The 25,622-nt window shown below is 38.3% G+C and overlaps 1 protein-coding gene across 4 annotated transcripts in view; it reads right to left on the bottom strand.

Moving 5' to 3' along the window:
* Positions 1-25,622, bottom strand: part of USP15 (ubiquitin specific peptidase 15) — a 70,374-nt gene that overhangs the window by 9,136 nt on the left and 35,616 nt on the right. For 3 of the 4 annotated variants that reach the window (XR_003496946.3, XM_027456482.3, XM_021279778.4), the window contains 4 exons: positions 19,576-19,659; positions 10,598-10,742; positions 861-1,034; positions 357-515 (listed from right to left, as the gene is read on the bottom strand). Coding sequence is in view for 3 of the 4 variants with exons in the window: in XM_027456482.3 (XP_027312283.1) it covers positions 357-515; positions 861-1,034; positions 10,598-10,742; positions 19,576-19,659 (562 nt within the window). In the remaining variant the exon portion in view is untranslated. The remainder of the gene's footprint in view (positions 1-356; positions 516-860; positions 1,035-10,597; positions 10,743-19,575; positions 19,660-25,622) is intronic. The other variant, XM_027456491.3, reaches the window with a different exon arrangement.

The following is a 25,622-nucleotide window of genomic DNA, read 5'->3' as shown; positions in this document are numbered from 1 at the left end:
TAGCTCAATGCTAGAGGAGTTTCCCTGAACTAAGGGTGTTAAAGACGGAACAGTGCATACTACAGAGATAAAAATAAAGGAACAATAGAATGGAAATTGTTTTTCCAACTGAACTCAGCACTGAATTGAACAAAAAACATTTAAAACCTCTCTCATGTCTCTTCAAATGAAACAGAAGTGTACGTATATACTTGAGTAAGATTTCCACGTAAAGGTCTTGGCTTATTTTCTGAGGTCTCTTCCAGAAAAAGCAACTCCTCATCAATGTCCCAACCCTTCCGCACACACTTATGCAAAAGTATCTTGCAACTTATAGCTTTGACTAAAACCAAGAAGTCCAGCACCAAAAATACTACCTTGTCTGGTCTGCCATCTGCATCTTTTAACTGAATATAAGGCTTTTTCCTAATTCGATTCAAATCCTCATGTAAGCCATCCAAGAGAAAAGCCAGTAGTTCTTGACAATCCTGTTGCTGATAACCAGAAAATTGTGGTGCAAATCGTCCCACTTGTGTCTAAAAAGAAAACCAGGAATACTTCTAGCATCTTAATTATTATACAGAACAGCTACTTATGAGATGCTACAGCATAAAGTTGAAAAAACAAAACATTAAGAAGATAAGCTTTTCAATGGAAACAGGAAATCAAAACTAATTTACAAGGACCAAACCACAATGACAAATGATACCATTAACTGGTTGTTAAAAAGAAACTTGGATATATATTTAAATATATGAATGGACAATACACAGTTGAATATTGCTTCAAATTCTTATTATTGCATATTTTTGTAAGTTTTGCATGCTTAAATTACAGAAACAAACCTAACGTTTTCCATTCAGGTTCAATTCCATACTAACCTTAAATGCTCTTGGGGTAACATAACTGTATTTTCCTGACCACATTTGCTTGATGAGCTCTGCATAAGATTTTGCTATTTCACCTCGCATTCCCAAAGGATTGTCAAAATTCAACTCTTCTTGGTACTTATCATTGAGAAAATATTCTGTAAGAGGAGGTGTGTTGCTCAGACACTGTAAATAGAAGTACAGAATCTTTAGAATGACTTTATTAGTTCAAAAAAAAAAAATACTATGCTTGAAGTTTGCTAAAGTAGTCATAAAAAGTACTTTGAACTGTAATGCTTAGTGCCAGAAAGTAAAAAAATTATTATTTTTTTCTTTGTTCCCTCTCCTACCCCCCCCCACCCCCCCGAAATAATGATTTTAAACCAAGACTGGCTATGGCTATCATCACAAGTCATGTATGGATGATGTTTCTTGAATGCTTTATGTCAGAATTTATTATATACACTAAACCAACCAAGCAAAGTGTGACAACAATTTCTATCCAGGTTCAAAACAAACAGAAGGTGGTTCTTGACAAATGAATAACAGTATTATGAAACTCCTTGCTGAAAGATGTTATAAATGCACAAAGTTACGAGGTGTCAGAGACAATAAGAGTACTTGGAAAAGACTGCCAGTGGGGCTTTTTAAATCAAAATACACAATATTCAGAAAAAAAGTGAGCTGGAAATTGTTGGAAACACTTTTTAGCAGGGATAGGAAGGAAGTGAATGTGAGGATGTTTGCCTAATTCCTTCTCCTCCTAGGCATCTGCCTATGGATGCTGTTGAGAACAGTCAACTATGCTGAATGGACCCGACTCTTGATCAGAATTAGCGCAGCCCTTCCTATGTTTTTTTTATGTTTTGTGAAACGTTCTTTTAAATTTTGTGAAGCTGTTCTTTGCTAAAAGTACCTCGAGGAAAGCAAGGGCCTTAGTTTAGACTGAGATAATCATTTATCCTCTGTACCAGTTCCCATTTTCTGTCAGCACTTAGAAATAACAGGATGTAATCACTGCACTATCATTTACAATTTTAGGAAACCACTGAATTTGAATTTGTGTGCACTACTCCTTGCATTTTGAAAAAAAAAACCACACCACAAACAATGTTTCTATCACTCAGAAATGCCTCAGCATTATAGATTTGACTTAGCTTTTTCATCACATGTTATTAAGCTTTCTGCATTCTTTATTTTATTAAAGATTCTAAGAAAGATCAGATATTTCACCTGCCTTTCTGTAAAAAAAAAAAAAAAAAAAGGGGGGGGGAGGAGGGGACACAAAAATTTCAGTTCACATACATTACTGTGTAAGATACAACAATTGAGACTGGAAGAATTACAACTTTATTAAGCAGGGCAAAAAAAGTTATTCTATTTCCTGCCTGCTACACTTGTGAAATATTTCAAAGAAAAACCAGATGTATGCTATAGAGAGCTAAGTTTCATGGCCATTTCACGCTCCTTCCTCTATTTCCCTCATCACCTCAGGCTTTCACAACCCATGAACATTACAAAAAATATCCTTATGTTATGGGCCTTTGAGGACAGAGCATTGACAAAAGCTCATTTCTCTCTTGCCAAATGGCAAAGAGGTTTTATTCCTGTTAGTAGTCATCCCAAGATCCCCTGACGTCACAGACCTACGTCATCCGTTCTGAACTGATCCACGCTGCTAAGAGTTAGAGAAACATTTGGTCTCTCAAAGCCATAGAGAATTGGTCAGAGCTTTCAACAGATTATTTTTACTACCAACCTGAATGAGTGAGTTGACTTCCAAGTTCTGCCAGATACCTGGAAACAGTACAGTGCAAACCATGCTAAACTAACTATAAACTACAGCTCACGTAAAATTGCATGTTCTATCTGAGTGATACAACAAATCCTGCTGGTATTCTCCTCTGCTGGTTCTGATAGTCATCTGATTGCACAATAAACATATTTATCTCACTAACCTGTCCAAAAACTATTTTTCCTCCTCACTTTTCTTCTGGTCTGGTTTAGGAGATCAAATCAGTTCAGCTGATCAACTTAGTGTGAGGAATGTCCAGAACAAGGAACTAAATAATGCAGAAATAGCAAATTTTTCTATATATTTTTAGTAAAGCACTGCACTTAATGTGCTGGCAGTTTGTTGTTTCACCAAAAAAAAACCACAAATACATGTTTTTCCACTTTTCACCTGAAAAATTAGTTTTGTCTCTTTCTCAGAATATTAATTTATATTTGTACATATAAGGCAGGAAGATTACTATAGTATATTTCCCTTTTTCTTTGTAACTACTTCCACATTCCAACATAAATTGGCATTAATAGAAGAACTGGAATGCACAAATATCTACCTGAATGCAGTAGTTTCTGAGATGGAGAACTGCCATCTTATCTACAATCTCAGATACCACAAGTTTTAGAAGAGTAACTCCTAAAGGAACTAATACAGTTGGCCACATATCCACTGATGCATAACGTATCAACATCATTGACAAAGCTAAATAACTGCAAGCATGTTTACTTCTTGAAAAGGCTGGCAAAGGAGGCCTGTTTATGGTCATGACTAACCCCAGAAGGGAAAACAAAGCATCCAGAAGCCAATTTGAAAGGAAGCCTATATTCTTATTTTTTCCTTTTGATGTAATGTATTGTAGGTATCAAGGAAGCCCTATAGAAAGCATCAATTAAAAGGAGTTATTACAACCAAGGCAATCTACTAGACAGCAAAGTCACCAGATTTACACGCTCTGTTCAGCCTATTTTTTTTGTTTCAAAAACACGGAGATAGGTAAACTAGCATATATAACAATGGATGAAGAATAACAGAAAATAACAATAGCTAAACAAATATGGTAGAACTACAGAAAACTTTGTGAGCTAACAAGTTAACAGAATGGCACTTAATTTCAGGCACCAGTCTCCATAAGCTTTACTTAATCCACAAATTTTCTGTAAAGTGTTTACTCTCTGAACCCAAACTAGTACTTGAGCTGGGTGATCACAGGAAAAAAAAAGAATACAACAATGCAGAAACTCCAAGACCAATGACCAACTATAAGACAAGCCACAGAAGAAGTATCAGCCTTCAACATGACAAAGGTTAATACTGGAATTAAGAGTCCCACACTGCATATTAATTACTTCGAAAAAGGAAAAAAAAAATCTGTAGCAGAACAACCTGCAGATAGCGACTACTTACATCATCAGTATGAGAGGATCATAATCAACCTCTAAGAAATGTAGAGCAAACAATGCAACTGGACAAAACAATGCTTTGTGCACTTTGTGCATCAGCTGCATTATGCAACACTGTGCTCCTTGTTGATGTACGTGCACAGGAACAGCCCATAAATACTCTAAATTACTGAGTCAAAAAGGAGAGCTAAAAATTTATAAAGACATACAGAGTCTGCTGTTTAGAAAGCACAGGTGTAACTGGCAGTGTGTGGGAAGCATTAAGAAGCACAGGAAGCTGAACAATAAAGATTATTTTTAGTGCTTTACTGTGGTGGTTTTACCCAGCTGGGCAGCTGAGCTCCACCACAATTGCTCTCTCACTCCCCCTCCTCAAAAGGAACGGGGGAGACAATGTGATGAAAAGAACTTGAGATAAAGACAGTTCAACAATTATTGTCACAGGCAAAACAGACTCAGCACAAGGAGGCTAATGTAATTTATTACCTCTTACTAACAAGCTAGAGCAGTGAAGAACTAAAAGCAAACTAAAAACACCTTCCCCCATCTACCCTATTTTACCTCCTCTTCCCCGGCACCGCAGGGGACCAGGGAATGGGGGCTGTGGTAAAGTCTCTACACTTCATCTCTGCCACTCCTTCACAGTCCCTCTCTGCCCTTGCTCCCTGTGGGGTCCCTCCCACAGGATGCCGTCCTTCCCAACCTGAGCTTGCGGGGGCTGCCCACATGCAGCAGAAACTGGCCAGAAACTGGCTCTTACTATGATGCCTTTATGGGGCAACTGATTGACTCTTCTCACAAAGGCCAGCCCTGCAGCCCACCACTAACAAAACCCTGCCATGTAAGCCCAATGCATATTATTTCTGTAGTCTCACTGGAATATTTTAATTCCAACACTAAACTATTATCTTGTTAGTGATTCTACCTGTCATCCATGTCCGTCCAAACTTCCACATGGGTTGAAACTAAAAAGTCAAGCTATCCTGCTCTAAAACCATACCTTAAATACTGGAACACTCTTACACTTGCAAGGACCTGATTGTTTAACTGATAAAAAAGGAAAATGTATGAAGAAAGAGAGCCACCATGACGGTCAGTGGGGCTAGAGCACTTGCCCTGTGGGGAGATGCTGAAGCATCAAGGCTTGTTCAGCTTGGAGAAGAAACTGTTTCAGGGGGACCCAACAGCAACCTCCCAGTACCTACAGAGAGGCTAACGCGAAGATGGAACCAGGCTCCTCACAGTGTTAAATAGTGGGAGGACAATAAGCAATGGGCTTAGATCCTCAGTGTCTCTTTTTTCAATGTAAGGTAAGAAGTTTTCACCATGTGGACAGTAAACAGTGGAGCCAGTTGCCCAGAGAAGTTGTGCAGCCTCCCTTCTTGGAGGTTTTCAGAACCCAACCAGGTAAAACCTTTGGTAACACTCTGACCTCAAATCTGACCTTCCTTTGTGCTGGAGGTTGCACCAGTGTCCTCCTAAAGTCCCTTCTAATCTGCATTATCCTATGATACTAAGGTAACCAGGAAATACTTATTCACATCTCAGAGGGGATATTATATGGGAGTGATAATAAAACTTCAAAGCAAATTACCTATTATGCCAGTAAACTGTGGAAATGAGGAGACAATGAGATCATGAAATTAAGCTAAACATTGGGTATTCATATAGGTATCATGCTTCTTGAGCTGCCCTACTTAATACAAGTTTTACACAAGGGACACTAAAATTTCCTATTTCAGTTGCCTAATATGAGACCAAGAGCTGACTGACTGAAAAAGAGATCCCAGTTGTAGAAGAAAAGGTGAATTACTTTACACCTGTCTGTCCTACTTTTGTCTGAAGAGCTTAGTATCAGATGTGGTGACAAAAACATTCAGCTAATGCACTCTTTAACCCAGAGTCTGTATGCCTATGGCAACTGAGACAGAACAATAAAAACGTACTCATTTCACGTTTTGGTGAAAAGCATTGTTTTGTTTGGATAAAATCATTGCTGTAACATTGATAATCAGAAGGCTGGAGCACCTCTCCTACGAAGAAAGGCTGAAAGAGCTGGGGCTGTTCAGCCTAAAGAAGAGCAGGCTCTGGGGTGACCTCATTGTGGCTTTTCAGTACTTATAGGAGGCTTATAAAAAAGAGCGACTCTTTTCCTCAATGAGATAAAGACAGGACAAGGGGGAACAGTTTTAAACTGAAACAGGAGATTTAGGATTAGAGGTTAAGAGGAAACTCCACTTGTAAGGTGGTCAGGCAATGGAACAGGCTGTCCAGAGAAGCTGTGGATGCCCTATCTCTGGAGGTGTTCAAGGCCAGGTTGGATGGGGCTTTGGGCAACCTGATCTAGTGGGTGGTGCCCTTGGTTATGGCAGGGCTTGGAACTAGGTGATCTTTAAGGTCCCTTCTAACCCAAGCCATTCTATGAACCAACCTTAGAAGGAATGCCTTTCAGCTTTCTGAAGAAAGAAATTTCCTGAAATACTTCATTTCAAAATTCTCAACAGCTGCTGTTTAAAAGTATGCATAATCATAGTGATGGCAAAAATAAATAAATAAATATATATATAAACTTATAAAGTGTTTTTGTTTACAAAAATACTTTAATTCTTCTCCTGTTTTTGCTTCACAAAATGTAAACTGGGAATTCTCAGGTTTTCACAGCAAAAGAAAAAAAACTTTACCCACTGAGATCTTAATGCTATTATCACACAATAGGGCAAAGCAATACTTAGGAAAGATCCACAGGTGGCAGCACAGCAATACTTCAGAAAATACATTCTCAGTGCTGGGCGGATAGAATGAAGAGCAGAAAAAAGTGGGAATCAGCAGAAGTGGATAAACTGTTTCTGTTCAAGGAAGCTACACTGGATATACTTCAGCGCCGACTGAATGGAAGGGATCAAGACAGAGCTTTTGCAACAGAACATACATGAATGTAACTGGAAATTATTCCAGCACTTAAAACTCTACATCAAACTATTTAATGACAGAGTTAACCAGTTCCTTAATCATCTTTTGTCACCTTTCAATTGCTCCAGTATGCCCAGGTCTCTCCTGTACTGGGGAGCCCAGAACTGAACCCAGCACTCCAGGTGTGTCTCGTCAGGGCAAAGTGCTGAGAAGAGGACAAGGCTCACCTCCCTCGACCTCCTGGCAGTGCTCCTCCTAATACAGCACAGGAGGTCAGTGGGCTCCTTTGCCCCAAGGGCACATTGCTGGCTCATGCTTGGATTTTTGTTAAACAGGACCCTAGGTGCTTCCCTGCCAAGCTGCTTTCCAGATGGTGGGCCTCCGTTCCTCTCTCAGCATGTACTGGTGCCGAGGTTATTCCTTGCCACATGCATGACTTTGCATTTCCTTGTATGAAACTTGAGGAGGCTCCTGTCTGCCCATTTCTCCATCCCTCTGAATGGCAGCACACCCATCTGGTGTGTCAGCCTCTACTACCGGTTTTGTATCACATCTCAACAAATACAGCACACTCCATCATCCAGATCAAAGACTACAGCATCCAATATTCCCAAGCACAATTCCCTCGTTTCCAATCAACACACCCCCTCTTTGAGCCCATCCCCTCTTTGCTTCCAAGATCAAATGTGTTCACAGTGCTTTGGCCATAGGCATTACACATTACTAAGCAAGCACTAAATACCTTTAGCCCGAATAAACAAATGTTAACCCATTAACAGTAGAAGATAGAAGTAATGGCAAATTAACACGGGAAAATCTACGGTTTCTGTGTAACTGAAAACATAATTGGAAAAAATGCAAAATTTAAGTGGTTGCAAAAGGAAAAAGACAGCAGACTTTGCAGTGTATGAAACTGCAGCGTGTTAATAACATGTCATACTCCCAATAAAAAGCATTTTCATGGATTTCTTGGATAACATTAAACTCTGAAAAATCCTTTCCTTGAGAGATATAGTAGATAGAACTGAAAGATACGTCACACTTCCTTGCAAAGAAAGCTGCCGAGTAATGCATTTGAAATAAATGTACTGCCAAGGACAAATGAATGGTAGCAAGCCAAACTAAAAGCTGCATTGCTCAAAAAACACGAGTCCTTTTAATTTTCTTACCATGGCACTGTCTTGTGAATCAGCAAAATTCTGTTTATTCACTTACACTACAGTTTCTTATAATTCTTATTTAAACACTCAATTCTTTGGATAGAACTGAAAAGCAACGAAGGCTGGCTTGTTTTGGAATGTAAACATCAGAACGTATTTTCGAAATCCTGTTAACACAGTGGGATGCTGATGTAAAGTGTAATAAGCTGAATAAGATACCTAAGCACAACAACCCATGCTAATCATTCTCACCTCAAAGTTTTTATATCTACATGTATACAAATTCAAATTACAATCAAAATTAGCTTTGTTTTTAATCAGTCTAGCCTGATAGAGAAGTAAACTTTCATTAAAAAAATGTTTTGCTACGTACTAAGAATATTCTGAAGCCTCTAAGTTGATTCTGGCTCACTCACTAGACACAAAAACATATTCTTAATTTTTTACTTTAAAGTAAGTAGTATGATGATGCAATTCAATAATCAAGAGAGGTTACATATAGAATTTTATTCATAGAATCACAGAAGGGTTGAGGTTGGCAGGTACCTCTAGAGCTCATCTGGTCCAATACCCTGCAAGGACACCCAGAGCAGGCTGCCCAGGACCACTTCCAGGTGGCTTTTGAAGAGCTCCAAGGAGGAGGCTCTACAGCCTCTCTGGGCAGCCTGTGCCAGTGCTCAGTCACTTGCACAGTAAATAAGTGCTTTCTGATGTTTAGACAGAACCTCCTGTTTTCCAGTTTGTTCCCACTGCCTCTTGTCTCAGCACTGGGCACCACTGGTTCTGACTTCTCTGCATCCTCCCTTCAGGTATTTATACACATTGACAAGTGTAGCCCCAAACAATTACTGATGTCTGGGGCTTTTCCTGCCCACATGCAGGACTTCACACTTCTCCTTGCTGAACTTCATGAGCTGCTTTTCGGCACATTTATATAAACCGTGGAGGTCCCTCTGTGGGGGACCTCCGTGGAGGCTGTGAACAATGTGGAGCCAGACACTTCTCAGAGGTACACAGTGACAGGACTACATGCAGATGCATGCTGAATGGATGCATGCAGAAGACTGTACCTATGATCATTCTGAGATCCCTTCAAAGCCAAATTATTCTTTGATTTTATATACCAAAAAAAGGATAGAAAACCTTCATAGGCTATGCATCTCTGGAACATTTCCTTCTCTGAACAAATTTCAGCAACTTCATAAACTTAGATTATAAACGTATCTGAAACTACTACTTTCCTGAACAGGATAAAGAAGAAATTCAATGTAAGCCAGGAATCTCTGTGATGGTTATTGAGATTAAATCTGAAGTATCCTTGGTAAAGACCCAGGATCTTTACACTCAATAGGAAAAACTATGAAAGAGAACTTAAGTACACTTCACAGTTTTTTGACCTAAGACTGCTTTGGTGACAAAAACATGAGTTCCAGAATTAAACAGAAAGAAATTATTAGGTCCTTCTAATCATTAATGAATTTAATTTAGAGAAGAGAAGGCACTGGGGAGACCTCATAGAAAACTTCCTTTAAAAGGGGGCCTACAGGTAAGATGGGCAGAGACTCCTTAGTATGGCGACAAGGCAAGGGGTAATGTTTTTATACTAAATAAGGGCAGATTTAGACTAGAAATAAGGAAGAAATTCTTCACTATTGAGGGTGGTAAGGCACTGGAACAGGTTTCCCAGAAGCTGTGGATGCCTCATTCTTGGAAGTGTTCAAGGCCAGGCTGGATGGGGCTTTGGGCAACCTGGTCTGGTGGGAGGTGTCCCTGCCCATGGCAGGGGGTTGGAACTGGGTGGACTTTAAGGTCCCTTTGGACCCAAACCATTCTGTGATTGTCCTACTGCAGCTTCCACTTAAAAGAATTGTAGTCATTTCACTTTTTTCTTTCCTGTCCCGGTAGGAGTACAGGTATACTAATATTTCTATTGCAACCATAGCAAAGAAACTAGCTTTTAAATTCCTGTAAAATATCTCATCTATGACATCGTAACTATTCAAAGGACAAGGGTGATGCGGAAATATATTTGAAGGTTCTCTGCATGTTAACCTGTGCACTAGAAGTCTATAACAATTGATTAGAAATTAAGGCCTAGTAATCCACTGGTCATCTACTTTTTGACACTTTAGCCCTACAACCAATACACATGCACATTTCAAAATGAAAAAGTATTTTTCAAAACACGTCTGCATGGCAATCATTACAAAATCAATAAATCCCACTTAAATGTTCATTCATCTAAAACGCTGGTCAAATCTCTTTCTGACAGTGACGACTTTCTCCACTGCAAGAAACATGGGAAACAATGAACGCAGCTACATAAATCAATTTTCCCAATACACCAATACAGTTGTATTATTTCTCAGTATTAATCCTATCCTGCTTCTGAATGGAGTCTTTTAATGTTAGTTTCCAAATATGGCAAAATATAACAAAATATTTGTTTCCAAATAATAAGACAAGCTCATTTTATTCCAAAGTACATACCTGAATTGCTGAATTCATGAAACATGTATTCCCCAAGTTACTCAGGCCACATAGGCCTGGTTGCTCATTGTGTCTTCCTGGCTCTGAATAATCATAATTCTTATAAGCAGTATATGATGGGAGACAATAGTTTGAATTTTTCACACTGTAAAAAAACAAGACATCTTTTAAAAATGTAAACATGTACTCTATAGTACTTCCACACATACAAGTACATCAAATGATGACAAATTTTAAAACAACTTCTGTGAAAAAGAAAGGATTTTACAAAATGTTTAACACTGGTAATAACATTAATTTCAGTTTAAAAGCCACCTCTGCAAACAGCCAAAATCTAATGTACTGCAATAACTGCAATTATTACATCCCTACCCCTTTTTGACTGGAGCAGCTTCACAGCTTACTCTTTTCTTCGTTCCATCAAATTTAACACACTCAGACTTTAGACACCACCAGCAGCAATCAATCATTTATGTCTCTTTTGCATCCTGCTACTGCAAGAGAGCGAGGACAGTGGGAATGTGAATGCAGAGTTACAGGTGAGAGCTGAGATTTCCAAGGCCACTGTGGCATAGCTGCTTCACTGCATCAGGCGGTCTATAAATAGCTTCCATGCTAGGGCTGCACAATCCAGCATGCAAATGCAGGAAAGCCTTGAGAGGTAAAAGAATGCACAAAGTGCCTTGTAACAACTTCCTTATTGATCTCTATGATGTGTCTACTTGGAAAAACTGGACTGAATTAGATAAAACAACAAGATTCAAAGCAATTTGCTTCCAGGTGAAATCATGCAAATACTAAATACAGAAGAACCCCCCAAGAAGTGAAGTAAACATATTGGAGAACACTAGAAAAGCAGAAGACTCTTGTAAGAGGATGCTCTGCAATATCACAGATGTTTAAAAACAAACAGAAAGGTTAAACTCTTTCTTAAACAATTTCAGGCACTGACCATACTTGAATCTGCCTGATGGCTTTGGCTAAAGATCGAGAGCATTTCTGCAGTCACTGAGCGTTGTTCACATTAGAAGAAATGCAAAAAAAAAATAAATCTGAAAGCTAACTCTTAAGGATGACAAGGAAAAATACGCAGTGCAAATAATCAATCTTGATAAATAATTGAGATTTATAATTTTAGAAGTCTGAGGATGCAGCAGTTTCCCTTGGTATATACTCCAGCCATTATTCCTCTCATAGTGTAACACACTTTACATCCACCTGCATTCCAGCTGTCCCCACAGTGGATAATTACTCACTTCTCACAAACAAGAGTTGTTTTGTTTTAATCACAAGATTTATTGAAAATTTCAAACAGAAGGGGAAGAAATTTGCCTCATATTTTGATGGCCTCACAAATCTGTGTAGTTTATAGCTCTACTACTCCCCAGAGACATCGTTCCCAAACTTTTACATCTGACCATTTCTATTTAATAGTTAACTTTCTAATCCGTATATATCTATACCTCCCTTTTCAATACTTAACCATTTTCTTCACTGTCTGTCTTGCCCCAAAACTGGCTAAATGGCATTTTGTTTACTGGCCATCCTCCATGCAAAACCCCTGTAAAGCTAGATTTGCCTGTTCAATGTAAGACTTCTGTCCTTCATCCCAGTTTAGAGAGAGATTTTCTGAACTCCAGGGCCCCTTTACCCTTTTCAAGCATGTTTCTGTGGTCAGCCCTTCCCCATCATCAGACCTGGGTTCATCCAGGGAAAATTACCTTGTCTCCCCTTGGTAACTGCAGCCCAACTACTGCAACCAACCCCAACTCCCTTAAGCTGGCAGCCTCTGTTCCCCCAGGAAGAAAAAGCACAGTCTGGTCACTGGTGCAAAAGGAACGCGCTCCTCACAAGCTGCACACATGCAGGGTACGCATTAACCTCTGCTCTCACCCCTGCTTGCTTGCTACTGCTTTCTGCATATGACTCAAAGAGCATGAATTTCACATGGTTATCAGGAGACACCTCTCTGAGAACTTTAGGAGCTTTAGTAGGGGTAATAAACAGAAGCTATGAAATGCAACGGGTGTCTTTTGGTTATAGTGCATTCATGTGAAAGATTTCCCTAAATTAGCCGAGTAACATCATGATATTGTAATTTAAGATAATTGTAATGCAGACAGATCCCCGGTGTTGGTCTGCTGTAAGAAATATAAACTACCAGTGGTCACATAAAATGGAAAGCCATGCCTCTCTCATATTCTGTACTGGCCCACAGAAGTACATTTTAGGATTTTAGAGAATATGGTTACCATACTCATCCCTTGAGTCAGGTGTATTCATTTATTTTTCTTCTCAGGGGACAAATAAAGTCACAGAAAAATCATAGAAAAAATAAGGTTGGAAAAGACCTCCACGATCATCTGGTCCAACCTTACCCCTACCACTAATGTCACCCATGTCACCCTAAAGCATGTCCCTAAGCACCATGTCCAACCTTTCCTTGAACACCCCCGGGACAGTGACTCGACCACTTCCCTGGGCAACCTGTTCCAATGCCTGACTGCTCTTTCTGAGAAAAAATGTCTCCTAATTGTTTTAATTATTGAAGAGTAGTGCTCTTTGTTCAATTTTTTGTTTTAAGTGTTGAAGAGTAGGGGCATGGTGTTTCCCTATTTCCAGTCTCCAGGGACATTGCCTGAATGTCAGGACTTCTCCACTATGATGGGGAGAGGCTTGGCAGCTACCTCAGCCAGTTCCCTCAGGACCCTGGGATTCATGTCATCAGCTCCCATAGACTTGTACCTGTTTAGATGCATCAGGTGGTCTCAAACCTGCTCTTCACTTACAGCGGGTGGGACTTTGATCCCCCAGCCTCCATCTACAGGTTCAGGGAAATGAAAGACTTGGGAAGCCCGCCTACCAGCGCAACTGAGGCAAAGAAGCTGTTGAGTACCTCATCCTTCTCCATGTCTGTTACCAATTATTCAGATATAGAAACTCACCCCTAATATAAGAAATTAGCCACCCATAATCACTTACACGCTACTATTTTCACCCCTCAGTCTATTTTCACAAATGTTAAAGGTGCATGGTGGACCCTGGGGACTCCTCCTGTCACCCCAGCGCAGCAGCTCAAAGGAAGCCGGCTCCTGTCTTGTGCTCTTCGAAAAGGCTCTGTGAGGAAGGGATGCCACCTCTCGCACAAGGGCTGGGGGATGGATGGGAAAAAAGCACTCATGCAACCCCTGAGAATCGGCAAGTTCTTTACTGCCAGGACATCTTGCAGGTGAGGCTGCAGGATGTCTGTGGTGTTTGGTCACTTAAACTTGTTAAGTCCTTACAAATCACAAGTGAGGAATAAAGATAGGACATCAGCATTCCTCAAGAGGGAGAAGAAACATGAAGTTGGAGTTAGAATCGAACACGTCCTTTACAAACAACACACTGTATTGTAGAGTACAATGTGAGTGCATGTCTAATGACTTCCCTCTCCGCACTCCCAGTTGGATTACTAGTGTCTTATCCCTGTGCCCCACAGGATACCCGTTTATAAATCATATGCTGGATTCACCAGGGGGGTTAGGAGCTTCAGCTGAAAGTAGGGTCCTCTGGTGGGAGACCTTAGATACTCCTCATCCTCTTCGTAACACAACAGCATTGAAATGAGTAAGAGGAAGGAGACTGAAGCACTGAAAACTGGAAACTTTTGTTTAAAAAAGCTTTAGCAAAGCCAGGAACAGCAGTCAGGGTGTTTGATCAGCAGCCTTGTGCCCTCAGTAGGAAAGACCAAGCAAGCAAGGTTGGTCTTGTGCTAGGGCAACAAGAGCCACAGTGAAACACCCAACTGGATTTCATTTTAAATGGGAGCAAAAGAGGCAGGATAATGAGGAACTAAAAACTTCTCTCCCTCCAACTGGACATCTGAGTGCGACTGAACTCATCCTGGAGAGCATCCCCACCTTGATCAGACAAGAAACAAGCCACCAGCACCCTTCTGGGGCTCTCCCCAGCCTTGGGGACCAGGAGCCAGACATTTTGCCTGATTCACACACATCACTGTGGTTTTCTATAAAGAGCTCATCTACGTGTCTTGCTACAGCTCTCAGGCAGTGCCAAACACTTTCCCAAGCTGATACTAGGGCTGTCACCAGTAGGACAAAGTTTTGGCCCACCTCCTTCATAACAGGCTTCACAACTTGGAAATCAGTTCTGGGTCAATCAGAAAACTTTTGGTCATCAACACTTTGGTCATCATAAAGCTTTTGCAGACTTCAGAGAGATTCTTTAAATATTCATGCCCCCTTCACATCAAAGATCTTGCATCTCCCCTGCTAGCACCAGTTCCTGCATTGGACTAGCAAAGCTTGGAGGATGCGTGCATGCAGCAGGTGTAGCAGAAACAGCACTAAACAGCACTGAAAATAAGGATAAAAGGGAATCGCCTGCAAATAGCAGGACTTTTATTCTGCCACCACAAATACTGGCATTCCAGTGACCCTATTGATATCGCAAATGTTCTGGAAAGTCTTCCCAGCATAGGCTGCAGCCTAAAGGCCACAGGAACCCATCTGATTATTGCATGCAACCCTACAGTGTTAGGCCAAGAAATGCACCCCAGGCTCCCTGCATCAAACATTCACATCTCCTGACTGAGATAGAGCTCTTCTTCTCAAAAGGCACCTGATTCTTGATTAATAATCCTTTAACTCGTGAAATAACTGTACTACCTGATTTAGGAATTAGTTTGACAATCATAATGGGCATCAATGGACTGTAGAGGATAGCAGGAAGCCCATAAATCCCTTTTCTTTTTGAGTTAAATACCATACACATGCAGAAACTGTCAGGTTTCAGAGATATTTCATCAAAACACATCAAGGAAAATTCAGTGCCTACTATGTGCAGGAGACTAGGAGATTTCTCTTTATAGCTTTTATAGTCTGTAAACTTCACTTTTTCTAGAAGTTATTTTTGTTTAAACTACATTGTATTTCTTTTCATTCCTTTAAGACTGGACAAAAAAAACCAGCATTAATAACAGCCATTAGTAAACGGCTAAGAATGGAAAACAAGTAAAGATGCGAGGCAAGCCTACATCAACTATTCAAACAGAAATGCCCTAGAAAAAGTAACTTCTCATAATTTGACCCCACGTTTTCTTTTCCTGACAAACCTTTAGAAAGCTGCCTGTAATGAAGGAATAATGCATGGAAAAGCGAAGGGGTAGTACAAGAATGGGGGCAATCAAGTAAGGGCAAGAATGGAAAGAAAATCCTGATGGCTCTTAAAAGAAATCGCTGCTCAAAAAAGCAAGACCTGGAGGTGGAATCTTAGACCCCTGAACAGTTAGCCAGAATTCTTAGAGTAGTGAAAATGGTGATAAAATATCATTGAGAAACCTACCTATCTGTAAGCTTATACATTTTGAGTTGAAACTACTTTTATACACCGCCTTTAAACCTCCCAGAAAACTTTAGATTACGACACAGTAATGCAGAGCACCCATTGTATAGCTGGAGTTCTGTGAAGTGTAGCTTTACTACAGAAAAGTTTGGAACAGCATCGCTAGCTTTGGAAATGACACAATTTGACAGTGCAGTGCTCCAAAAAAAATGTGAGTAGCAAGAATGAACTCAGAAGATGAAAAGTTTGGAGTACTTACAGAGCCCTATAATATTTCAACCATTTTAACGTATTGCCAATGTTTTTTTGTGACCAGCCACTTTAACAAATGCATAGCTAGGTTCTATCAGTTTTTGGAGATGCCTGAAGCAGCAGAAGTGCATGTCACTATGCAAATACTACTACTGTCTTTCATATTTTTCATGATCATCTGGAGAAAGATGATAAAAGGTAGCATTCTCACCTATAGTTACGAACATCATGTTCCCCATACTATTTGCTTGCATGTCAGGTGCTACAAGAAGAAAGTGTTTCCACGGATGATATGCAATTAACATTTATACATCTTTAAATTTATACTTTCCCACCTAGAATACTGCATACAGCTCTGAGGCCCCCAGCATTAGAAGGCCATGGGCCTGTTGGAGTGAGTCCAGAGGAGGGCCACAAAGATGATCAAAGGGCTGGAGCACATTTCCTATGAAGACAGCCTGAGGGAGTTGGGGTTGTTCACAGCCTGGAGAAGGTTCCAGGGAGACCTTACAGTGGCCTTCCTGCATCTAAAGGGGGTCTATGAGAAAGCTGGAGAGGGACTCTATCAGGAAGCATAGTGACAGGACAAGGGGTTAACAGCTTTAACCTAAAAGAGGAAAGATTTGGATTAGATGTTAGGAGGAAATTCTTCACTCAGAAGGTGGTGAGGCCCTGGCACAGGCTGCCCAGAGCAGCTGTGGCTGCCCCATCCCTGGAGGTGCTCAAGGCCAGGCTGGATGGGGCTTTGGGCAACCCGGTCTGGTGGGAGGTGTCCCTGCCATGGCAGGGGGTTGGAGCTGGGTGGGCTTTAAGGTCCCTTCCAACCCAAACCATTCTTTGAGTCTATGATCAGTAATTTAAAACAAAACAAACAACCAAACCAAAACCTTGTGCTATATTCTACTTTATAGAAATGCATACCATATAAAGAAACATAATACTTTTCAGAGTGTTAACAAGATGTTATTAACATGGCCACTCTATAATGACTGCAATAACAGACTTGTAAAGTACTATCATCTCTATTGCTACGCATACCCTGCTGTTTGCTTTTTCTGCCTCACAGATCAGCTGTGTCAGCTAAAATTATCTTCAAAAACAAATGCTGGTATTTTCTTAGAGTCACAGTGTCTTATATCCATATAGAGGTGCCAATGGATCCTAGAAAGCCACGAATGCCTTATTTTGCTTTTGTTTTGAAGATAATGTGAAATGTAAAAGACAATCAAGGCATAAACATGAAAATAAATTCTGGGCAACACTGACCTAAGTAGTTATTTAAGAAAGCAATGAAAAGATGATAGCATAAATTAAAGGAAAAGTACTTTTTTAGAAAAGGAGGTATTTGGGAGAAGAGTAGAAAATAGGAGAAAACTGCTGCTCTTAACCCAGAATTATATAATTAAATACATGTACTTTTTGAAGACAAAAATTCTTCATGTAACAGTACATAGCATATTAATAGATGACTTCTCTATTACTGACCTGGTCTGTCTTGAATATATATTCTGACAGAAGTTCTACTACAGATTTTCATGTATTATCTATTTTAGCAAATTGTAAATCTGTGGATTTTATTTTTTTTTTAATTCATCATAAATAGATTATTTCATTACAAGGAAAAATACATGCTTCTGAATTGAGTATCTGCTTTACATAACTGTCAGATATACAGTGGTTTGCGTTACAGCAGAAAAATGGCTGGTGTTTCCTAACACTACGGAGCACACACACCTATTCTAATTTAAGTTTTCTGATGTTATATTTAAGGCACTTCAAATAACCAATACCTCATCAAATCTCAATTTTATATCACTTCCTTTTAAACATGTATTTCTGTTGAAGATCTTCAAATTAAAAAATAAAAACAAAACCACAACCAAAAACCACAACCACAGCTCCCATTTTGGCTTCAAAAGAAACCAAAAATTAAAATCAGCTAAAGCAAGTGGGGAAACTGTCTTTAAAAGCTGCAAGAGCTGGCAACAGGTTTCAAACCTGCTTCCTAGAAATAACTAAAGCATCACTAGAGAGATGCTAAATATAAATAAAGAAAAAAATGCTGACAATTTAAAATGGGACATCACTAAGAAATAGTGACTGCTGAGCTTCGCTTTTGGCATTACAACTATCTTTTGCATATGCAATGGGGGAGAGAGTTCAGTTCTCAGCTAGAGGCTCAGCTCTAGTCGAATGTTTTTTTCAGACAACAATAGGTACCATATACTTTTTATTTACTACACACTCACACAGAGTACAACAGACTGCAGTTAATTACATGGATTTCAAACTGAGACTTGGGGCTTCTCAGAATTGGTAGAAACACAAGTGACATGTCACCCCTTATGAAAAATCACTTCTCATAAATGCAGTATTTAACTGGAAGATACTGTATTTAATATTTAATTAAATATTTAATATTTATATCACCTTTTTAATACTTAACATCTTCATGTTTGATCACATAATGCATGATTGGAAAAATATTTTCATTTTGAAGGTATGGTAAGAATAAGCCTCTTTAATTTCCCCCAGCTTACATTAGAGATGAGTGCCTTCTGGCGTCAAGTATTTGAAAGATGCTCTATCAAGTATCTGTTAAAGTGAAATAATTCCATGTTTTTCTATATTCACCAACTTTTTACAGTTGCCACATATAAAAAAATGCACACAAGGTTGGCCACTGGATTATGAAAGCTCTTCTTTTAGATTTTTATCACAATCCTTACAAAATTTCTACTTTGTCACAGAAAGGAGAAAACTTTTAAAAGTGAGAAGTCTCTTTTGCTAAGCTTCTGTACATTGCAATACTTAAGCACGTCAACTGCAAACAGATCTCTGAAGTCTCCTAGCACTAAGACACGGAATTTATGCTGCTGATAGTTAATCAATGCCTATAATTACTGCGACAATAATTACTATGACAACCATTACAGCTAAAACAATTCAGCCACCGTGGTCTCAAATCACAGTGTACTATCATACATCCTGCTATAACAATTTAGAAACAAATAAGGGAAAACCTTATTATCACAACTATAAGCAGTTCATACTTTTTTTGTTCCCCATCTAAAACTAGACCGTATAATAATGTATTTTGGAATGATAAAAATCTAAATAAAATCTTTATATATTTTCTTACAGTGCTCAGCATTATATTTAGCATCTGAGGGCTAAGAGTTACCAAACATTTTAATTGAGTTTTGTTTCCTGCTATCATGCTTTACAACACCTACACTGCAAAACAGTGACCAGTAACAATTCATAATCCAAATACTGTCCAAACAAATCAAAATTCTTAAGCTAGGTAACATGGAAATCTGTTTATATCCCACTAAGGTGATTCAATTAAATAAAGGTTTTAAGATATGTTTGCTTACTTTCTGTTGTTCATGTTGTTATAATTATTTGATAGAGATGGAGAGATCTTTGGTAAAGTTGAAAAATTGGATGCACCTGGGGACCTTTAAAAATATGAAAATGGTAAATTAGATAAAAATGCTGAGATATTAAAAACCTTGAAAGCAAGCTAACAAAAGAACAGTGCATATAAACAAGCATGGAAAAGAAATATTTTTTTTTAAAAATGGGCAAAGCACTAAAAATACTCAATATACATCTCTCAGAAACCATTTTCTAAAACTTAAAAAGCTTTACAGTTTCATATTATGTTGAAGAAACAGTGCTATTAAAACAAAAAGCAAACAAAAATCACAGACCTCTGTGCTAAAAAAATGCTTTCAGTTTACAGTAAGACAACAGATATTCTGATGTTCTACAACCTAGAATGCAAGGCTTCCAACATAAAAAAAATTATGGATTTTTCATTTAACCATAAATGGATGTTGAGACGTTACATCAAAATGCTTAAGAGACATATTCCAAGGTTAGTTTAACAGCAGCATGAAACCATTTCATTAAATTTGCCCTATTAACATTGTTAAAAGAAGCCCAGGATATTATGTGGAATATTAAGCAAGCCTTGAAAGCTCTTTAGCTAAAAGTAGTATCATCAACGCTCATCCCCACTGGTTAAATAATTTTTTCTTAACTATAAGAATACTGAATATTTCAATCATAAAAAAAAAAAACTTAATTTAACAATTAAATACAATACACAGCAACGTTGCTGACTTTTTCTGCTGGTTTTTTCCTTTTCTAGATCTTACAGAAAACCATGGAAAAGGCTCAATGGTTTTTAGGCATCTTCATGCATTTTTTTTTTTCTGTGGGCCCTGTGCAACTCCAGCTGGGTTGGATAAAGCTCCAGCTGTCCTTGGAAAGCTTTGAAATACATCTCACAACATTAAGACAAGAAATTCTGCATGCTCAGGATATTTTAAGCACATTTGAAGCACTAAGCACTGCAAGGAGATAGACATATTTACACAAGGAATTTTTCCAAGTACATTTTCACATTTATTTTAAACTTTTTATTAATAAACCTCTTCCAAAAGAAAAGCTCTATTACCACATGAAGAAAAATGTTACTTAAAAGCTTTCCTGTAGATTTCCATTATCAATCTAAATCCTTTGAGCATTATCTTCAAAGAAGTAAAATACACAGACTATGTCCACAAGATAAAAATCCGAAGTCAGTTTAGCCCTATTTGAATTCAAGACAAAAGTTAAATTATGCACGTTCGTTATTTTAAAGAAGCTATTTGAACCAAGTCATTTTGAATGGAAACCTGAATTTTCAGAACAAATTTGAAGCCTTTTCTGCAATTTAAGCCAAATTCTAATTCAATATTGTTTAAAAGTTCAAAACTTGATGCATAATAATTGTTGTCTAATGGTTCAAAGAAACCAGAATAAATTGCACAAATAAAAATCTGGTTTCCAGCCAAAAACTAAAAATAATTTGTTTCTTAGAGAAAATGACAGTTGTTTTACTCCTTGCTGTAATGCTCTGCCAGAATGATAAAATACCTAGTTAAAACTCAGCATTTGTTATCAAATATGAAGCCATGACATGTAAAACAGTAAGAGATTCTACAACCCTGAGGTGTGCAGCCTTTCTATTTGCTTACAGCTGCTTACATTGCACAAAGATGAGCGGAATTCATTCATAGCTCTTAAGAACTTTTAATAGATTTTAATACTTGTCAGAAAACTTGACAAGAATATTGGCAGAAATCCCCCCATTCACTAAAAAGATGAAAACAAGAATAACAAAAAACCTCAAAAGGACAATAAGCACTACAGCTGAAAGTACTGCCCTACCTTCCTTTCTTTAACATTATACAAAAAGAATGACAAAAGTACACATTACTGAAAAACAAACAAACAAAAACCAACCCTGCAACAACCTAGGAATTTCCTAAGCAAAAATGAGCCACCAAGCATACAACAAAAATTCAATTCTGTTTTAAATACAAGGTTCTAAGACAAAGTATATATTTTTTTTTTAGGAGTGTGCAAAATTCAATATACATGTATATTAGTGTTACTGTGGTATTCAACTACCACCAAAGATGCCTAAAGAATATATGTGAGCCAGAACATAAAATGGAAAGCAAAGGTCTCAGGAAAAGGAAGGGGAAAAAAAATATTTCCTCTTAAGTTGAGAATTTCTCAACTGTATACTTAGTAATCAACGTTTCTGGTAAAAATAAAAAATTCATTCCAAATATACTAGATTAAATGATTAAAGTTAGTGCAATAACTCTTTCCTGCATTTAGATATAAAATAAACCCTACATTTTCTGTGACTGAAGTGGCATTATTTGCATTACTGCACTATTTGTATTTATTGAGGGCTTTTTGACATCAGAATATAGAAGTTATGTATATGATAAAAATATTTGTAATATAAAGCAAGAAATAAAGCAAGAGCTCCAAAGTAATTTTCAAGTCTCTAAATATTTCAATGTTTGATGTAAAAATCATTCCATCAGATTGACTGCTCACATGTATTTAACCTCTGCTTCAACAGTGGTATGTGCTTTAGTTTCTTGTAATCAACTATACAAAAATTGGACTTCGTTATTGAGTCGAAAAGTATCCTACATAATTTTCTTATCTGTATCATTGCTAGTTAAATTATATTATGAAAATTGTATGTGATCAGCAAATACTTAATATTATGCTGAAGTTTCAAGGATAATTTAATATGTTGCAAGTTGTATGGACTTCTTAAAAGCATGTATCATGGTTCAAGCCACCATCTTAGGATTGATTTTGATCTTATTATAGGACACAATTACAAAGAGATAGTTGAAACAAGCAATATTTTGGTCTTTTTTCACTCAACTTCACCCTACTGCAAGAAAAAAAAACAGCATTAACGAGTTGTTTCAGCATTCTTTCTTGTTAAACAAAAAAATAAAAAGAAATATGACAATATTTATCATTCCTATCTCAAAATTTTGTAGGTATCTATTTAACATAGTAACATAGTCAACAATTGAACTCAAAATTGTTGAGGAATGTTCTTTTATACACTCTGGTGGGCAGCTAGCCTATGCTTTCCAGACTACACTCTCTTCCATGGCCAAGCTACCAGAAAGATTCTGAGTAGCAAAACCAGAGCAATTCTTGCTCTGAATTTCTGTTTAGTACGCATAGAAGACAAGAGTTTTGGCTAGAATTCCTTGCCTAAAGCATTTTGGACTTATTGGCAGAGTACATTTTATGTTATGTTTCATGTTTAATGTATTAGATTGTATCAGCAAAATGAAGCAAGTTCCCTGAAAAGCCAAAGACCTATTCTCCATTGCCTGTGTATCAGCTACAAAGCCATCTTAACTCCCATTGTTAATGTGAACCATGACTTCAGTCTTCTACAGGCATATTTTCAAGAAGCACTTTGCAAAGAACTTACTCTGTTCATTCATATTTACAAGCACATCTTTGCAGACATACACACGTGGCTCCTTGAAAACACATAATCAAGCAAGCAATAGAAGACGACCATCAAAATTAAAAAGGGAAAAAGAGTTGAGAAAAAAAATAAATAACCCAAGCACAGATCTCATTTACCAGTTATTCTGAAAAAAATAAAACATCAGGAGTGAGTGATCAAATCACAGTATTCCTGTAAGAGCAGAGGCTCTGCAACACTTGAGGGGAATAAAGCCAGCCAGAGTGTACCTGGGGGACAGGTCTGATGAAGAAAGAGGCAGAAGATACAGATACTATAAAGGTAGGAAAGAATAGCCTGTGTACCTCATGTTCCTCTCTTCACAGCCCCCATGCAATCATAACCTGTTCTTCACTAAAGCTTGGGTTTCAGAGAGACCCTTTTAGAGGTTTCTGAGTTTTGTACTGCCCCTGATTTCAACACATTTCAAAGTGATTTTTAAACCTCTGTAAGGCACAAGCATATATTACTTCTTTAGATATTTCACTTCTGGTTAAAAACGCTAGGACACTGCCTAGCAAAACACAAAATGCATATGTTCTGCAGCAGAATGGTATGTATTAGTAAATGCAAGATTTTCCATACTTCTTTTGATAGTAATTTTCTTATCTTTATTGCTAATAACTGAACCTCCTTTCACAAGGAAAACGCTGGAACTGCATAAAAACATACAGTCTGAGATTGTAACTGGCATTCTGTTGGTATGACTGGAAGACTGCTACGTAAGTATTTGTTAGTAATTTGAAATGCAAGTGTAATAGTCAAATTCTCTCTATAACAAAAATAATAAAATATATTAATTATTATACATATACAATATAATATATATATTATATATATTAATTAATTTTAATATAATAAAAAGCAATTCCCTTTAAGAAAAAAAACCTTTAGCAGGAACACAGAAAAATCTGATTGCCTCAAACCAAATCTACCAGCAGTGTTCTAAGTAACTGTAATTTTATTACGTTAGATCACATTTCTGCACATAAATTCTAAGACAACATCCAGCAAAACAAGGTAAACTAGTGAACAACATTAAATTACTTAGGCTTCAAAAAAGTTTCATGCTAGACTTGTCTTTCATTGGCTTATCACAAGAGCTGTCTTAATTAAATGGTATCACCACAAGTTGTACCCTCTTTGCCCAGTTCATTTAAATCAGTAGAACAATTCAGAGCTGACACAAAGAGTAGAGACACCAAAAAGAACAAGACAAAATTCAAGTATTAAAATTCAGATCAAAAGCAAGTGTCAATGACCTTTGCAGGTCCCTTCTAACTTGAGATATGTTATGACTACCTCTGCATGGCATGGGACAAGCAGCCACCTTATTTCTCCACTCTCAAAACAGACTGCGTGGTAGGGCAATAAATTATAATGTAAAATGATTCAGTACTGCTTTAAAAATGATATAATAGGCTATAATGAAGATACTAACTAATCACTTGAACAAATGACAAGCAAATACATAATCTCATACCTAATCCAGATCTGTGAAGGACTTGTACAACTTCTCTTTTCCTGAACTAATCCTGATCAGTTGAAGATGGTCAACAGTCAACAGCACAACAGTCACAAACCTGTTCCTTTTTGGCAGACAGCAGTTGGTATTAGCATCCAGAGCTCACCACAGAAAGTCAAAGACATTGAAACTAGTTTGATACATAACAGTTCCCCTACCAGCATGAGAAGGGCAAGGAGGTAAAGGACCTTACAAACTTATTAACAGGATACAGAGAAGTTTCTGTAATCCCCAGCAACAACACACGCTAGGGGAGGAATGGAGGCCCACCATCTGGAAAGCAGCTTGGTGGAGAAGCACCTAGGGTCCTGGTGAACAGAAAACTGAGCGTGAGCCAGCAATGTGCCCTTGGGGCAAAGGAGCCCACTGACCTCCTGTGCTGTATTAGGAGGAGCACTGCCAGGAGGTCGAGGGAGGTGAGCCTTGTCCTCTTCTCAGCACTTTGCCCTGACGAGACACACCTGGAGTGCTGGCTTCAGTTCTGGGCTCCCCAGCACAGGAGAGACCTGGGCATATATTGATCTGGGTATATATTGAAATACATGAAATTCCATCTGAACATAAGGTTATGATCACAAAAAAAAGAAAGTGATTAAACAATCACTTTTTTATAGCGTGAGTGGACAAACACTGGAGTTGGTTGATCAGACCAGCTGTGGATTCCCCCCCTCCCCCCCCCCCCCCCCCCCGAAGATATTCCAGCCCTGACTGGACACAGTCCTGGGGAACCTGCTCTAGCTGCCCCAGCTTTGAGGATGGGGACTGGACAAGATCATCTTGTGAACTCCTTCCGTCCTCACAGACTCTGAAGGTGTGGTTATAACTAGGCTGACATGGAATTTAATATCTTAAAGCTAGCTTTAGTATTTTTATCCTACCTCAGTTTGGACTATTCTCGTCTTACAAAAAAACACACTACCAACAATTAATTCAGTTAATTGTATTTCTTTGGGAGTATGAAAGATTGATATTCTAACAGGCAGCAACCAAAAAAAAAAAAAACCAAAAAAACCTGAGTTCAGAGCATGCATTTGTTA

The sequence above is a fragment of the Anas platyrhynchos genome, chromosome 1 (genome assembly GCF_047663525.1).
Source record: "Anas platyrhynchos isolate ZD024472 breed Pekin duck chromosome 1, IASCAAS_PekinDuck_T2T, whole genome shotgun sequence".
NCBI lineage: Eukaryota > Metazoa > Chordata > Aves > Anseriformes > Anatidae > Anas > Anas platyrhynchos.
Note: the sequence above shows the minus strand (reverse complement) of the source record. Positions and strands in the feature narration are given on the sequence as shown.